This window comes from Antechinus flavipes, chromosome 3 (assembly GCF_016432865.1).
Source record: "Antechinus flavipes isolate AdamAnt ecotype Samford, QLD, Australia chromosome 3, AdamAnt_v2, whole genome shotgun sequence".
In the NCBI taxonomy this organism is placed as follows: domain Eukaryota; kingdom Metazoa; phylum Chordata; class Mammalia; order Dasyuromorphia; family Dasyuridae; genus Antechinus; species Antechinus flavipes.
Window position 1 is genome coordinate 320,214,157 of NC_067400.1, and position 18,620 is coordinate 320,232,776.

The 18,620-nt window shown below is 36.8% G+C and overlaps 1 protein-coding gene across 10 annotated transcripts in view; it reads left to right on the forward strand.

Moving 5' to 3' along the window:
* The window catches only part of KALRN (kalirin RhoGEF kinase), a 927,260-nt gene that overhangs the window by 362,576 nt on the left and 546,064 nt on the right, over positions 1 to 18,620 (forward strand). For all 10 annotated transcript variants that reach the window (XM_051985449.1, XM_051985462.1, XM_051985457.1 and 7 more), the window contains exon 6: positions 8,187 to 8,309. In XM_051985449.1, the coding sequence (XP_051841409.1) occupies positions 8,187 to 8,309 (123 nt within the window). The remainder of the gene's footprint in view (positions 1 to 8,186; positions 8,310 to 18,620) is intronic.

An 18,620-nucleotide genomic window follows, 5' to 3' on the forward strand; every position in this document is an offset into this window, starting at 1 on the left:
TTACAGAATATCTGGCTTCCTTCAAGATACAACTTACAGCAATTGCAATATTATATGATGATCAATGAATGACTTATCTATTCTCAGCAATATAATTATCCAAGACAGTTTTGAATGACTCATAATGGGGAAATATTTGTTACATTGTCCAATTTTTTTCTGACTTTTCATGACCCCATTTGAAGTTTTCTTGACAAAGATAATGGAATGGCTTATCATTTCCTTCTCTTTCTCATTTTATAATGAGGGAATTGAGGTAAGCAGGATTAAATGACTTGCTTTGGGTCACACAGCTAATATATGTCTAAAGCTGAATTTAAATTCAGAAAGGTGAGTCTTCCTAATTTCAGACCCCACATTTTATCCACTGAGTTATCTAGCTAACCTATGAGTTGCCTAGCTAACTTTCAGAGAAGAACTAATGGAATATAAATGCAGATGGAAGCAAACTTTAATAAAATTTTTGGTCTGTTTTCTTTTATAACATTGTTAATATGAAAATATATTTTGCATGACTTTGTATTTGTAATCAATATCAAATAGCTTGCCTCCTCAAGGAAGGGGAAGGAGAGGGAAAGGAAGGAGAGAAGTTGTAACTCAATTTTTCTTAATAATTTAATTTTTTAAAACAAATATTTAATGAAATAAATAGAAATATATTGAAGGGGAAAAGATTCATCTTGAAAACCATCTTCTGCAGGAGATGTTTTTAAATTCCCATCCTACTTCCCAAGATGCAGGGATCTTTCCTTCTAAGATTACCTTCCATTTAGGCCAAGGTCTCCCTTAGCATTCAGAGCCATCTATATCTGGCCACTGGACCCAGTTGGCTCTGGAGGGGAAAGTGAAGCAGGAAAACTTGCACAGCCCTCCCTCACTTAAATCCAATTCACTTGCCTACCATGGGATCATCCCCTGGATGTCATAAGTCTCTTTGAGAACAAAAGGCAAATAATAACAATCTTCCCTCTATTCTGTAGGTGTCTTAAACATACCTATTTATGTACATGTTGCTGGGGAATGGGAGAGAAATTTCTTCCTTTACTCCTTTACCTTTATTTTGTTCCAAATGAGTAAGGACACAGAAAGAAGTGATAGGATGTTTATCCTCATATTTTTAATAACTTGTTGAATCTAGGCTGAAGCTCATTCCTTTTATAACCTGTTGAAGTTGTTATAACTCTTCTTGGCTCAGCCAGAAATCTTCCATTACATAACCCCAAGTAGCAGGGCTTAATGAGGGATGGGTTACAACATCCCAAAGTGTAGGTCCCTCAATTCCACACTGAGTTGGGGCTTGGGTAAATCCTCATGAAGTCAGACTGTGCATGCTGAGCCCCAGAGCCACCCTTGTTACGTTAAAATAAAGTCTTCTCTGTCCCAATTTTCTCCTTTCTTTCATTTATAAACTTCTTGAAAATATTGTCTATACCTGACACCCAGATACCTTACTCACTTCAGTTCTTTGAAATCTGGCCCTTATCCACTAAACAGGGGCTCCACTAAACTATTTGGTACAGATTCCTGCTGCTGCCATCTGGACCTAGTGTTTAATCTGATGTTGTCAGTGATTTTTATTTTGTTAAATAATTTCCAGTTATATTTTCATCTGGTTCTAGTCTCACCTCAGTTCTAGGACAGTGTCCAGGACTCAGCTTAAGGCTCTGCACGTAGTAGTTGTTGATGGTCATTTATTGAATTGAATTGTTCTACTCTCTGCTTCCTCTCCTGGCAGACTGCTTCTCAGTCTGATTCAGGTACCATCCTGAATGGTCTCTATAATGATCTATAGTTCAGGGGGAGTCAGTGCCAATGGATTTAATTATTCTAATATTAACATGTCTCTCTAGTTGTTTCAAAATCTAATTAGTATTTAACATATAACTAATCATCTGTTTGATCTGGGGCAAAGTTCTATTTAAGCTTTTTTTGGGCATTGTTAGTGAAAGAGAAGTTTTAGATTAAAGTCTGAGATTATTAACTTGCAAAACCTTGAACTTGTTTTTATCTTATAGCTATATTTCAATGGAATTGAATTCCTTTGGAATCTTGTGTGTTTTATTTTATGTATTTGAAAACATTCTTCTGCCAGACTGCCTAAGAGATCCATAACACAGAAAAGAGGAAGAAGCTCTAGTCTAGAAATGCATTTTTCTTTAATTTTTAAGCATATTTTTGTTTATCATGTTAAATACTTTTCAATTATATTACAAAATTTTTAACATTTATTTTTTAAATTTTGAGTTCTAAACTCTCTCCCTCCCTCCCCCTACTCCTTGAGAATGCAAGCAATATGATATCAATTATATATGTGAAGTCATGCAAGACATTTTTCCATGTTAGCCATGTTGCAAAAGAAACACACACACACATACACTCACACACACATCCCAAGAAAAATAAAGTGAAAAAAGTATACTTCCATCTGCTCTCAGAGTTCATCAGTTCTTTTTCTATAAATGGAGAACATTTTGCAATATGAGTCTTTTGGAATTATTTTCAATCATGGTATTATTGAGAAATTATTCACAGTTGATCTTCATATAATAGTACAATTAGTATATACAGTGTTCTTCTGGTTCTGCTTACTTCACTTTGCTTCAACTAATATAGGTCTTTCCAGTTTTTTTTTTCAAATACCATCCTGCTCATCATTTCTTAGAGCACAATAGTATTACATTAGTCACATACCACAACTTTTTCATCCATTCCCCCATTTGATGGACGTACCTTTAATTTCCAATTTTTTTTTGCCACCACAAAAGAACTATAAAGAAATGCACTTTTGATAGAATATCTTGATTTTATTAGGAAAGTTGGTTTGGAAAGTGAATGGTTAGGTGAGAAAACCACTACTACTAATACAGGCCAGGACCTTTTCTGCAATTTTGTAATCTTAAAAACTATCACACACAGTCAACAGAGATCAGTGATAGGATCCAAGGAGAGATTTTCCTGAGTCCAAGGCCACTTGTCTATCCCCTATTCCAGGCTACTTGTTATAATATTTCAAGATCAAATGATGATTCTGTCTTGTGCAATTCTGACTTTGGCAAATCTGGACAGTTGTATAACTTTGTCATAGCTGTCAGTCGGGAGTCATTACCCATCATGTAGGTTTTGTGTTTAAAGGGAATTCTAGTTGTCACAGAGAATTGTCCTTTTCATCTGAGGGCTTCATTTATCTTTCCTTTTAGAAGAAAAAGATTGTACTGAGTGATTCATAAGCTTTTTTTTTCAGTAAATCAGTAAATGCTTCCTGTGATGTCCTTTCTCACACAGAAATGGGTTGATAGGATATGAAATAAACAGTAGACACCACACATCTAAATTAAGTTTCTCCAATGAGCTATGAAATGGGAATGAAGTTTCCTGATCAACAAAGACTTTTAAATGTCTAAACACCAGATAAGGCTAGGTCCAGGGGCATGATAAATTGGAAAACCAAAAAAATCTGGAACATAGATAACTGGGAATGTGGAATCTCAGGATTGGAGGGAAACTTTTCATACATTCCCACACTAACCTTCATACTGTTGGAATCCATTTCTCAAGATCATCCAGCCTCTCCTCAAATATTTCTAATGACCAGAAAAGCAATGTGGGATGGAGGAAGAGGCATGGATTGGTAATCAGAGAACTTGGGTTCCAAACCTAACCCTGCTATTTGCCACTTGGATCCATCATCTACCTTCTTTGGGCCCCAGAATGGGCTCTTCCACTGGATAAGGGAGTTGGACGTGGTGACTTCTGAGGACCTTTGAGGATAACTATGTCTAGTCACCTCTTCCAGTGTTGAAAATGTCTAATCATTAGAAAGTTCTATCTCTTATGAACCCAAATCTGCTTCCTTGTTACTTTTTCTGGCCTCTATAATTAGATTATGTATTCCTTCTTCTCAACAACAGTCATTCAGATATTCATAAGATCATAGATTTAGAACTGGATAATAATTTAGAAATCATCAAATTCAGTGTTTCATTTTACAGATGAGGAAAAGAAAACTCAATTACCTTATTCTTTACTCAATTACTCAAGGCTACAAAGATGGTAAATGTCCAAAACAGGATTCAAATCAAAGCCTTTTAACTCCAAATTTAGTGTTCTTTCCACCAACCCCTGCTACCTCCCAAAGACTGGACGTCTCTATCCAGAATGCCTTCCACTTGTCTACCTACCCAAATCCTATCTGTCTATCTATCTTCAGCACAAATATCTTATCTTTTATGAAGTCTTTTTTTTATCTCCCCAATCTAAAATTACCTACTCTTCTCATGGACTTTTGCATTTCCATAATCCTTTGTGCCTCTCTTGCAGCATCCATCTCATTCCATTTTCTACCACAGTTATTTTCACAGCCCCCTCTCAGACAGACCATAAGCTATTTGAGGATAGGGCCCAGGTTTCCCTCATAAATCTCTCCCTTAACACAAAGCCTTGCACAGTGGAGAGATATGATAGATGAATGAATGAATGAATGATGGGGTTGGAATCTAAAGCTATGGCACAAGGCCATTTAAAGGATGATTTTTGGAGAACACACAACATGGAAGAGTAAATAAGATGTCGAATTTGGAGATAGGAAGACCTACATTCAAATCTTGTCTGAGACACCAACTGTGTAGTCCCGGTCATGTCACATAACTTCTCTGTATCTCAATTTCCTCATCTGTAAAAAAGTTATTTGGATTCATGGCCTCTAAAGTCTCTTCTAACTTCAAATCTATGATCTTATGATTCTATGAGTGGACATATGGAACCTTCACTGTTTTCTTGTTTATTTGGCTACAGCATTGATAGCTTTAAACTACTACCTTTTGGTGTCTTAATAAGATCTTGGGAGCTGAGACACACTTCATGAGGGGAAAAATATTTCCATTCAGCCCCATATTTTTCAGTTTCTTTCTCTTCTACTGTCCATTTTGACAATGGCTTTTGTCTCCTCCAGAACTTCTAAGTACTGGCCTACAACAAAGCTTACTTCTTTCTGTCAACTTATTGGCTTACACTTTCTCTGAGAAAAAAGATGTAATTATTTTGATTGTTTACCTTTGGATAAATTAAATCAATACTATTCAGAGTCGTGTAGCTGAATGCATTTTTGCAAAACCCATTAAGGATAGCAGTCACATAATTATAATATACTCCTCAGAGAGTCTAGCATAAAATAATAATCTGATTAATAGAATAATAAAAAGTATACAAATTAGAAAACTTGAGAAACTGCAGGTTGCATGTAAAAGGAACTACATGCAACTTGAGAAACTGTCTGAATAACATTGGATCTAAATAAAGATCCAGTTTCAATTTTTTTTTATATAAATAGTTTAGCAGAGCAGGTAGCATAAATAACAATTCTAACATAAAATTTGATAAATCTATCCATAAAGGAAATCTGACTGAATTATATGATACCTTACTCTTTTTGTGGTATATACCCATGTTTTATCAGTAGAACTCCTGGTGTAAAAATCCCCTTCATGATACAGATCATGTGGCTTATAGTCTTAGAGAGTTGTTTTGAGAGATTAAAAGTGATTAGCCTGAGGTCTCATAATCATTATATAGCCTATCCCAGAAATCTTAATGCAGTTTTAAGTTCTGATAATTGCATGAAGACTTTTGGGATCTTAAATGTCAGAGGCAGAATAATCAGTCAGTCAATAAACAATTAATTTTTGTTTATCAGACACTGTGTTAATCAGTAGGGATATAAATACCACCAAAAAATACAGCTCCTGTCCTCAAGGAGTTTACAATCTAATGGGGGGGGGGGGAGGGGAGGAAGACAATCCCCAAAAGGAAGTTGAAAGAAGGAGGGAAGAGAGAGGAGATTGCAAGGAAAAATAATGATCAAGTCAGTCCCAACAATGAAGTTCAAGGGAGTGTAACTAAGTCTGGTGGAAAATGAAAAGCTTAGACCCCTCCTTAAATGGAGCTTTTGGATCTTGTGATCCATCTCCCAATCAGAGAAGTAGAGAATGTACCACAAGAGGTGATGTGAATACCAAGATTTCTTGGGTCTTGAAGACTGATGATAGGAACCCAGTTCTTTCTATTCCCAAGATCATCTCTGTGTACATTATGCCATAATGCTTTCACTAATACTTTGCTTCAAACTAATTTAAAAAATATCTTTTAATTATCTACTATGTGTAGGATATTCTCTTGAGGATATAAAAATAAAAAACATAGTCATTACCTTCAAAGATTTTTCCATTTATCAAAAGGGGAGAGTCTTGCAAGCAAATGATTATAAGCAGAAGGTCATGTGAGATCTCCAGGAATCACAGAGGATACAGCTAGGAGCTATAGATGGAAGAGGCAAAGAGGCAAACGGGGGCTCAAAAGAAGGGAAATGTTCTAATAGTTCATGCCATCCCAAGAGCTGCTTTGGGTGATAGCAATCTACCCTCCTCATTCAAGAGTTTCAAGTTGGATGACAACTTGTCATTTAGTCAATGCATATTAAATAACTACTATGTGCTTGCCGCTGTGCTAAGTATAGGGGAAACAAAGAAAGACAAAAGATAATCCCTCTCTTCAAAGACCTTACAGTCTAATGGTATGATATAGAGAAAATCCTTTCTCTATATTTTGGCTTGCATAAACAATCTCTCCAACTTGTGACTTAAGTTATACTATCCAGCTTAGATATAAACTCTGAAAACAGGGTTTATATTTCTTTGATTTCCTTCATTACTGCTGTTACTGTCATTCAGTCTTATTTTTGTCCATATCCAACTCTTCATCATCCCTTTAGGATTTTCTTTGCAAAGACACTGGAATGATTTGCTATTTCCTTCTCCAGATCATTTTATAGATGAGGAAACTGAAGCAAATAGGGTTAAGTGACTTGCTCAGGGTCATACAGCTAGTAAGTATCTGAGGTTGGATCTGATTCAGGAACTTAAGTCTTCCTGATTTGGGGTTTGGCCCTATACCCACTTTACCAGATAGCTATCTCAATTCTTTCTGTACAATACCATAGGTATTCTGTTAGAAATACTAGGAACCTGGAAGGCAGGAGACTTTGATTTAACTAATACTTTGCTTCAAATTAATTAAAAAAAAAACATGCATCACTCTACTGGGGATAAAAACAAAAATCATATTTGCTGCTTTCAGAGACATTTCAATTTATCAAAAGTGGGGAGAGTCTTATAAGGACATGATTATAATGTATGTTAGAATAATTAAGATCTCCTGGACAGAAGGACATGCAGGATCTCTCAGGAGCCACAGAGGATAGAACTAGGACTTTGGGAAACTAATGGCTCTGTCCTAGGTGTGAGAGGAAAAGTGATGGATTTGGAGACAGAGGTTCTGGATTCAAATCTTAGGTTTGCTCCTTAACATCTGGGCGACTTTAGCCAAGTTACTGTTCTGGAATCAACTTGCCTCCTTTGTAAAATGATGGGGTGAGACTAGATCTGCAGTATCAAACCCACGGCCACAGCCTACTCCCGAGTGCTGCCTGGACAAGATTAAAAGGTAATTGGGAAATATTTAAGTAAATATATAATACCAGATAATATAATAAATGTATAAAATAGTAAAAATACTATAAGGTAAAATTATAATAAAATACAATAAAACATAGATACTACTAATATTCTGTTTCCTAAGTCAATATGCAACAGCAGGGATCCTCACATACATTTTAGTAGCCCTACTTCTATTTGAATTTGACACCAAAAAAACTAGATGACCTTTAAGGTCCTTTACTGTTCCTGATCTATATAATCTTAGACAAAACCTTTAATCTTCTGAGTCTCATTTTCCTTTGCTGTCAACCCTCAGTATCACCCCTGATAATTCTTAGGAACAAATAAGATAATTACTGAGTAGATGTTTGGAAAAAACAAGCACTTTACAGATTTTAATCCTGTTCTTAACCTAGACTTTTGGTGATCATAATGGAAAAATAGTGAATAGATGCAAGTTTGGGGCATGGAGACATTAAATGAACCATCTGCATGTTAATGAAACACAAAATCTTCAAGCTCTTTGGGTACCAGGAATGCAGCCCTATTTGGCCCTCAGACAGGTGGTTGATGCCCAGGTTTCTCTTACAGGCTCTGGTTGTAGCTTTTGGAATTTTTCATTTTGGCCCTAATAGTCTGCAGTTGTGTCTGAGTAGACCTTTGACCCTTACAACCCTGCTTCTTTCTTGTTCTTTGCAGATGTTCGACTGGATCAGCCATAACAAAGAGTTATTCCTCCAGAGTCATACGGAGATTGGAGTCAGCTACCAACATGCCTTGGACCTACAGACTCAGCACAATCACTTTGCTATGAACTCCATGGTGAGTTGAAGGGCTGAGCTTGGTTGTGAATTCCATATATGGGAGAGAAGGGACTAAAAACAGAACAAAAGGAGATCAGATAGGGATAGAGGGAGAGAGGATGTTGTTTCAAAGTGAATAATAATGGAGGATCCAGAAAAACAGATAACTTAATTCGTTGGCTTGTAGGAAAATCCATTTATTCATTCACTTATTCATTCATTTATCATTCTTTCATTCATTCTTCATGAAGCACTTACCATTTGCACATCACTGTGTGGAGCACAAGGGTAAAGAAATTCTTGTTCTCAAGACTTATACTCCATTAGAGAATAATTCAGGGGCATACTGGAGCCTGCTCATACTGGCTCTCAGGAGCTTATAGTTAAATTTTCAGTGTGAGTATTGGCATCTCAGCAATTAGCAAATGTTAAACTCAGACTTGAATTATTGATTGTCTTGACTTAAGAAAGTGATGGAGAGAATATTAATAATGCAGATTTAACTGAAAAATCTGTCATGCACACATTTTTGGAGAGTTTGTCATTATTTATTATTCTTCATTCTTTATTATTTTATTATCATTACTTTATTATTCTTACAGCAGTTTTTTCTTTTCTTCTGGCTAAACCATTAGCTCTGGAACTTTCCTTAGAATTATTGTGGTAAAGCTTCAATAGCCTTTTTTTGTGGGGTAATTGCTCTCTTTGGGGAGCAATCTCTACTAGGGAGAATAAGTCAAAAAAAAGAAGAAAAGAATAACATATATATATATATATATATGTCAGAGAAATAGAGAACCAGATGAATAAAGGGAAGCTAAGTGGTACCATAGTCTACACATAACACCATGTCTGCTTTCATCTTCCTGAGTTCAAATCCAGCTCTAGACACTTCCTAGCTGTTTGACTCTTTACCTGTTTGCCTCATTTTCCTTATCTATAAAATGACTTGGAAAAGGAAATGGCAAATCACTCTAGTATCTTTGCCAAGAAATGCCCACAAGGTATCATAGAGTCAGACACAAGTGAGCAACAAACTTCTTGCTGTTGAGAGTCCATTGGAGAATTGTCACAAACTAGTGTTGCAAAATAGAAGTACATAAGAGAATTATAAAATGCTATGAGATCAGGAAGGGAGAGAAGGGAGAGTTCATGCTTCTATGGGAGTCTGGGGAGGTTTCAGAGAGAAAGAGCATTGGCAGTGCTCCTGAAAGGCTGGGGAGGATACCAACAGGAGGAGCTGAGAAGCTGCAGCGAGTGCTGATGGTAAGAGAATGGATATGGCGAGAATAGCATGAACAAGGGGGCACAGGCAGGAAGGTGTGGGAAGTGTTGGTGGAAATGAGGAAATCTCCTGTCTGTCTTAACATTTGCTTCAGCGGTTCTTATGAAAGAGACTATTCTGCCTTGTCAGTCCTTGGATGCTATTCTCAGCCAGCCAAAGAAGAACGTCTAGAGCTGGGCTGTCTGTTCAGTCTCTTACATCAAGGTTGGCTCTGTAGGTGCACCTAGTTAGGACCCTCTTCTTCTATACCTTTTTCCTCCCCGACCAGACTCCCAAACACCTCTAAGCCCTTAGTAACATTCAGTTGAATCAGCTCACATTTATTAAGTGTGCACTGTAGACTGGGAGCTCTATGCTGGTGCTGTGCAAGCCAGGACCAACTTTATTATTCTTGCAGCAGCTTTTTTCCCTCCTTTTCTCCTGGTTAAGCCATTAGCTCTGGAGCTTTCCTTAGAATTATTGTGGTAAAGCTTCAATGGGCTCTTTGTGGGATGATTGCTCCCTTTGGCTTCTCCACCAAGGAGAATAACAGTTAAACAAAACAGCCAGGAGAAGGAATCCCAGTCCCTCCACAATGTACATTAAGAAATCCCTGGATGCCATAAAAATATTTAAGTCTTTAGGTCTAGATGAAATACTAAAGATGCTTTTGCATTTGAGCCTTCATTGCTTAATGGGAATCACTATCCCTCAGTTAAGAACTCTGACAGGTCTCTCCCCAGAGAGTTTGCATTGTCTGGACATCTCGGGAACCAACTGATGCTGTTTTACATGGAGGACTGAGCTCTGGGGCCTCATTTCATTAGGAGCTAGAAGGTGATAAGTCTGTCCACCTCTATTCCACCCCTGTAAAGTGCCTCAGTGTGGAGGATAGCTTCTTGTCTGAAACTGGATATTTCTTCAACAATAGTACAAACCTCATTAATATTTTTTTTCAAATGTAAAAGACATTGAAAATGTCCTCATAGGAACTTCTTGCATTTATTTGGAGATTGTGGCTTAGAAAAGCTCTCAACTGTCTCCCTAGTCTAGTCAGTGTGATAAAACAGAAATTCAATGGATGGGTCAAAGATAGAAGGTTGGACTTACAGTTAGGAAGACTCAAATCCCATCTCAGAAACTTACTAACTTGTGAAACCTTATATAAGTCACTTAATTTTCCTAAGCCAAACTTTCTCATCTTTAAAATGAGGAGGAGCCTAAAACTTGATGTACCTCTAAGATCCTTTTCTGTTCTATATGTGTGATCCTATGAACATATATTTATTAAATACCTATTATCTTATTATGTGCTTTATTGTTCATTCATTTTAGTCCTGTTCAATTTGTTGTGACTCCTTTTGGAGTTTTCTTGGCAAAGGCACTGGAATGGTTTGTCATTCCCTTCTCTAGCTTATTTTACAATTAAGGAAACTGAGGCATTTGGAATTAAGTGATTGCCTTGGGTCACACAGCTAGTGTCTTAGGCTGGATTTGAACTCAGAAAATGAGTCTTCCGGACTGTGGACCCAGCACTGTATCCACTGTGCCACGTAACTGCCCCATATTCCTGTGAATAAGCATTTATTAAATATCTGCTATCCTATTATGTGCTAGGTATAGGCATAAAAAGCAAGCCTTCAAATTGCCTCCATTTCCTGGGGGGAGACAATAGGCATGTAGATTAAAGTAGATAAAAGTGAATTTGGGGTTAGGGAACACTCTTTCCCTGATACTGAGGGTTTCAGGGAGAAAGCTGTGTGGTAGGAAATGATGTGAACTTAAAGGCAGCTGGGGATGAGCAGGTACAACATTCCAGGGTGGCGGGCATCTGTCCAGCAGCACAGCCACAGAAGATAGAAGGTGTCAAGAGAACTGAGCAGATTTGGCTGGACCATGGAGTACCTAAGGGCGAATAAAAGATGATTAATGTAGAAAGAGAATGGAGTCAGGTCGGGAAGGACTTTGAATGCTAAATGGAGGAGCTGACATTTTATGCCAAAGGCAATAGGAAGCCACTGAGACTTTTGGAGGAAAGGCATGACATAATGAGACCTGTCCTCTAAGAAAGAGTACTTACCTGGAGTGTGGTCACATCTGTGGCCAAATCCTGGTTCAGTCAGATCATATCACTTTTCTGGGCCTCTGCCTTCTTATCTGTAAAATGGGAGAGTTGGATTAAGTGAGACAGGATCATGGATTTCAAGTTGGAGGGACTAACTAGTCTTACTCCCTCACTTTACAGATGAGGAACTGAGGGAAACTGAGACACTAGGACACTAACTGGTATGCGTGACGTCACAGCGGCAGTGTAGTATGTTAAGTGGATGCATAGAGAACATCCGATATTCCAGTGGGTCAGCCTGGCTTCCTAGCTCCCAGCTGAGTGCATTATAATTCAGTTCGATTCATAGACTGATTCATGGAGTCAGATTATTGCCCACGTCTTTGCAGAGTGGGTGAGAATGGCCTTCCCTGCTCCCACACTAACCTCTGACTTAGGTTTGTGTCTTCATTTCTCCCTCAAGGCTGCTATTAGCTTTTAGCAGCTTTTTGTCATTTTAATGTGACTTTATTAAACAAAGTGTAAAAGTTGGAAAAGACCTTTGAGAAAACTAGTCCATGGCACTCATCTTATAGATGAGAAAACTGAGGCTTAGAAAATTAGCTAGCTTGTCGGTCACATTGCTACGAAGTCTCAGGATCAAGATTTGAAATACAGAGTTCTTTCTATGACACTATGTGATCCATATGTGTGTCTAGCATTGTACAATCTTCTGTTAGGTTCTGTGGGAGAGAGAAAAAATTTTGGTAGCATCCCTACCTTCAAGAGCATCCTTACCCTCAAGAAGCTTATATTCTTATCAGAGACTGAAAACATACTTGAAACAGATACAGGGTTGTTTGCAATGTGGAATAGATAATAGGTTACTCTAAACAGAAAAAGAGATATCAGTGTGAATTAGGGTGGTCAGTAAAGTCAGATTTCAGGGGCCAAGATGAATATGAGCTGGGCCTTATACTATGGGAAGATTTTGGTTATAGAAAGCTGAACAAGAATTTTCTTTAAGAGTGGCAGAAATATCATGTAAAAATGTCTCAAAGGCAGGAATGAGTATCTTTGAGGGACCATAGGAGAGAAGATTAGCCTGGAAATGAGGAACCAGTGTCATAACTAATAGGAAATGAGCTTTACAGTTTGTGGAAGAAAGCTTTGAATTCTACACACAAAACTTGGAACTTTCTTTGTTAATTAATAGTGCTTGATTTGAGGGGGGGGAGACAGTAGGGGAGAAGAAGTTGTATAGGACAATGAAAGCAATATTTTGTCAAGATGACTGAATGTATGTGAATGCTGAATGACTTAGAGAAGGGATACTGGAAACAAATAGATCAGTAGGCAGCCATTGCAGTTTTCATAACTGTAAGATAGAGAAGGTGTCATCTCCTGTCAAAATAAAATTAAGGTTTTTAGTGGATTGGAAGCTCAATATAAGTCAACAATAAGACATTTGATTTTGAACTGTACTGAGAAAGACATAGAACAAATGAGGGTTAATTGAAGGAATTGGGGGTTTTGGCCTCCGTGGTATGGATAATTAAGAGTAGATGGTATTTTAGCAACATTTTCTATCTGAAATTTACTTCTGAATTTCTCATGTTAAGGAGAATAAAAAGAGACAGGTGGAAATATGCTGAGTGGAAGTAGCTTCTGTAACTGGAGGAAGGGGAAGGAATGATTTAATATACTACAGCCAATTAGCTTGTTACAAGCCATTTCTTGGCCTCCCTGCTGCAACTGAATGTATGAAGGTTCTCAGATGCCTACTTAGCCTAATTAAGTTGAATCTTGTATATCTGGCTGCAGGGTGAGGACAATGAAATCCCAGAGATTGTTTAATCAAACTGCCAGGCACCTGTGTTTCATAAACATGGCTCACTGCTTTTATAAACCAGAAGGCTTACAGGTTAGCTATGGGTAAGAATTTCCTAATTTTCTAGCTATAATAAGAATTTCTACCCTCTTTCTTAAGGGAAAGATAGTAGAATCCCAAACATGTGAGTGAGAAGAGTTTCAGAATTTGCTTCTCTGGCCTGACATGAAATGTGTTAATGGATGGGATGACTTGTCAAGATCCATTTTGTGCCCACTGAGTTAAAGATAATTAGTAACTCAAAGGAAAGAAAGACTGTGTTCAGGTGGATTCAAAATTTGTGAATTTTTCCTTTCTTAGATTACAGAAAGCATTTACAATTTCCCCTCTCCAATCAGTCCCCTACACAGCCAACAAATTGACGTTCTTGTGACACAAATCTTATCATGTCTCCCTCTCTACTCAGCAATCTTTAATAGCTCAGTTGACTCTAGTATAAAATACAAAACACTAATTTTCCATTTCAAAGACATTGCTATACAGCCTCCATTTGTTATTCAGTCATGTCTGATTTTTTATGGCCTTTTTTAGGGTTTTCTTGGCAAAGACACTGGAGTGGTTTGTCATTTCCTTCTTTAGCTTATTTTATAAAAAGGAAACTGAGGCAAACAGGATGAAGTGATTTGAACAGGGTCACACAGCTAGTAAGTATCTGAGATCAAATTTGAACTCAGGTTTTCCAGGCCAAGTGCTCTATCCTCTGTGCCACCTGGTTGTCCACTTATCTTATTTTACTTCTTTCATGCACTCTTTGAGTCAAACTATCCTGCTAGCTATTCCCTGTATCTGACATTCTGTCCTCCACCTTGGTGCCTTTATATAAGTGCTCTCCCATGGCTGTTATGTGTTCCTTCTCACTTTATCTAAGATTTTTTAGCTTCCTTCAAAGTACCACTAAGATGCTATATGCCCTCAGTTGTTAGAGTCTCTCCCTCCTAAAACTGGTTTGCATTACTTATTCTTCTATGTATTTTATGCTCCACATGCCACTAAAATGTGCATTTCTTGAAGGAAACTTTCTTTATAATCTTTTCATTTCCATCACCTAGCACCATCTTGCAGATAAGTGCTTTTATGCTTGTTAAATTGAAGTGTACTTTGCTTTAAGCTATTGCTGCTTTTCTGAAAATTTTCATTTAAATTAGCTCTCATTTTCTCATTGGATTGAGCTACAATATAAAGGATGCTGTAGCTTTATTTTTGATTGATCAGTAATGCATGTTAATTCCTAACTCTTGCCCTTTAAATTTCTTGCTCTTCCCCAACTCAGTCAATCAATAACTAAACATCTTTAAGTGTCTAGTGTTTTAGTGTGTGTTAGGCACTATGTTAAATACTGAGCGACACAAAAAGAGGTAAAAGGCAGGTCACTGCCCTCAAGGAGTTTATAATTTATTGGGGGAAGCAACATGAAAGCATATATATACAAAGCAAACTATCCCGGATAAATAGGAAAACAATCTGTAAACAGATACTTTTATATGCCAATATAGTTTAAAATTAAAAGAAACCTCTTGTAAAAATTTTTAAGTAAAAACAATCATAATTTTAAAAATAAATTTGTATTCTTTTTAAATCTAGTTTTCTTAAAGTGGATCATACTTTTTGTGTGACTGCTGAACTTTAGCTTCCAGCTAACATTAACATTAACCAGAAAGAATGAAATAGATAATGTTCAATCTGAAAAGACAAATGCATTTGCAAATTTTTAAATTAAAAATGACACTATGACAGATCACAAATTATTAATTCTTTAAGTGCTGTAGTGACAGTAAAAGAAGAAACCTTCTCTGTTTCTCTAAAACAAAATTGAGATTTATAATCCATTGGGTTTTGAGCATAATATGGGTTAGGATTTTGGTTCTGTTATTACAGATTTTTTGAGTTTGTAACTCCCACTACTTATATCCTTCCCCTTCTATTCTTCATAAAGAGGACTCTATGGGTACTGGGAAATCTAGAATTTCTGAGACATTGTCAGAAGACTGTCTCCCCCAGAAGCCATAGAATCCTCTTCATTCTTGTCATTGCTTTCTGCAGCAAAAGCTTTTTTAATAATCACTTCATGAACTGACTGCAGTCTTCTCCTTTGGAAAAGCAGGTGCGAATGTATGAAAGGGAGGGTAATATTATTCAACATACAAGAGCCACAATTTTTTTTAAAAAGCTAATTTAAGAAAATCACATATCTCTAGCTATGTATATATACGTGTGTATATATATGTATGTGTGTATCATTTGAAATAGATGAATCTCTAAAGAAAAACCAAAAGCCACGCACTGGTCATGTGATTGTTTTTGCATTAATGATAATTTAGCATTGGCTGTAGTCTGTCCAGAACACATGGTTTTTTGCTCAAATTATTGACATTCATTTAAAAATACAACACAATGAATGTTTACTATGTGCAAGATCCCTGAACAAAATAAGAGTCCCTGACCTTGAGGAACTTGCAATCTAGCAGGGGAAAGAAGATATAGATGCAAATAATGTAAGGCAGAATGTGATATAACAAAGTGCTATGAAAACATGAAGAAATAGCTGATTCCAGTGGATAGAGTATCAGTCCTAGAGCCAGGAAGACTCAGCTTCCTGAGTTCAAATCTGGCCCAATACACTAATTAGCTGAATGACCCTAAGTAAGTCACTTAATACTAATTGCCTCCATTTCCTTAAGTAAAATTATCTGGAGAAGAAAAAAAAACACTCCAGTATCTTTGCCAAGAAATCCCCAAATGGAGTCACAAAGAGTCAGACATAATTGAAAGAACTGATCATCAATAGAAATAAGAACTAGAATTCAGAAAAGGATTAGGAAAGGAGGTCTTGAATTGGAAAAAATTTAGGGGAGGAGGAGGCTCTTTTGTAAACTCTGAGGATGAATCTATTTTATAAAGTATCCTTTAACCCTCTTTCTCTTTTGATGGAGGAAGAATAGTAATCAATTAGGAAATGACCACATAGGAATGTACAAAACTGTAAGAGATGAGAATCTACTGAGGATCATAAATTGAAGACACAGATCTAAGCAAGTTCATGCTGGCAGGATAAATGCTAGAGAAAGAGGACATTTTTATTTTAATTCTTGTAAGACTTAGAATTATGGGCAGTTGAGGACTCATGATTTCTTAGTTCAGGATTGAATACTAAGCTAGGAAGACTATATGGGATAAGAGTGTTGTTTTCATTTTTACATTGTTCCAATTACCTTTAATCTTGTGAATTATATATGAATTCATATATTCTCTCTTATAAATACCCCAAATTATGTATTAATCCTTGTTAGTATTTTGGCTCATGGAAAGAAAGGAAAGAATGTGTGGATGGTGGAATCAAGTCTCCCAGATTCAGTGATAGAGACAGAAAGGAAAGGGCACGCAATTCAGTGGTCTGTGTATGGCAGAGCTCTGAACTTAGAGAACTAAGCTAAGTCAGGGAGCAAGAAATTAGGGGCATGGTGCTTAATATTAGAATGTCAAGTTTATGTAGATTCAGATTACAATGAAAGTAAGACCTGGGCCAGAGCTGGATGCTTCTTCATCAGTTTTACGAAGGGACAGGTTCCCTGAGTTGGTAAGGTCTTTAACCCATGGCTTAGGGTATTTTCTCAGAAGGAATCATTCTCATAAAAGTGTTGAGTATAGGTAAGGGATAGAGTGAAGAAAGGGTCGAGACAGAGCTTGAAGATTAAGGCTTGGAAGAACAGTGCTAACTATAACTAAGGTGGGGCAATGAGGCTGTGCCTTGTGGTGTCAAAATTTAGAGGGCAGCACTTGTGGTTCAGCAAGAAATAAAAATGTTGAACTTAGTACCTAGGTAGAGAAGATAATTATCCCAAACAAGAGGCTACCAGATGATATCTTCTTCCTTTTTGCTTCTGTACCTGGTGAAAGCCTTCCCAACTATACTTCCCTGCTCCCTTTTCTAATTGAAACCCCTTAAGCAAACACCCATGGTATTTCTGACCATGGGATTTAGTATCCCTATCAAAGATTCTTTGTTGCCAGAGCCATGGGACCATATCTCCTCCTTCTCCTCCTCACAAGACCTTATTTTTAAAAAATCTTATTTAATATTTTCTCTAGTTACATTTAAAACAAATTTTTTTACATTTTTTTAAACTTTTGAGTTCCAGATTCTTTACCTTATTGCCACTCCCAGCCTCTATTAAGAAATCATATGTGAAGTTAAGCAAATATTTCCATTAAAGTCATAGATCTCTCACCCTAATTAAAAAAAAAACCCTCAAGAAAATTAAAGCTTAAAAAGAGAGAGAGAGAGAATGAGTATTTTTCAATCTGTATTCAGATACATAATCAATTTCTACTCTGGGACTGGATAGAGGTCTTCATCATAAATCCTTCAGAATAGTTGTGGATCATTGTACTGATGAGAATAGCAAAGTCATTTACAGCTGGTCATCCCAGAACATTTCTATTACTTTGTATATGGTACATTTCACTTTGAGTTCATGGAGGACTTTCCAGGTTTTTTGTTTTTTGTTTTTTTTTTTGCCAAGAGCCTTTTGCTGATCACTTCTCATAGAACAAAAATATTCTATGACAATCATACACCACAATTTATTCAGCCATTTCCCAGTTGATGGGCAATCCCTCAATTTCCAATTCTTTGCCCTAAGAAGAGAGCTGCTACAAATATTTTTGTACATATATAGGTCCTTTTCCATTTCCCTCCTCTTTCAAAATCTCTTTTGGTATTCATGCCTAATAGTGGTATCATTAGATCAAAGGATATGCATGAATTTATAGCCTTTGGGGCATAGATCTTATTTGAATCATTTATCAATTGGGAAATGACTTATTTTTAAAATAAATTTGACTCAGTTCACTCTGCTTGAGAAATAAGGCCTGAGCAGAGAAAATTGCTTCAAAATTATTTTTACAATTACTATTAATAGCTGTTTCCCCCCCATTTATTCTATTCTCTATCTTCTTTCACCCTGCTCATCTTCAAAAGTGTTTTGCTACAGACTATTCCCTCCCTCTATATGCCCTCTCTTTTATCACTCTCCCGCTTCCAGAACAGGTCCTTATATTTTTAGTTTTAAGCTTCCTCTTAAAAACTTTTCCCCATTCTTATCCTCAACTACTTGCCCTGGGCAAAAGAATT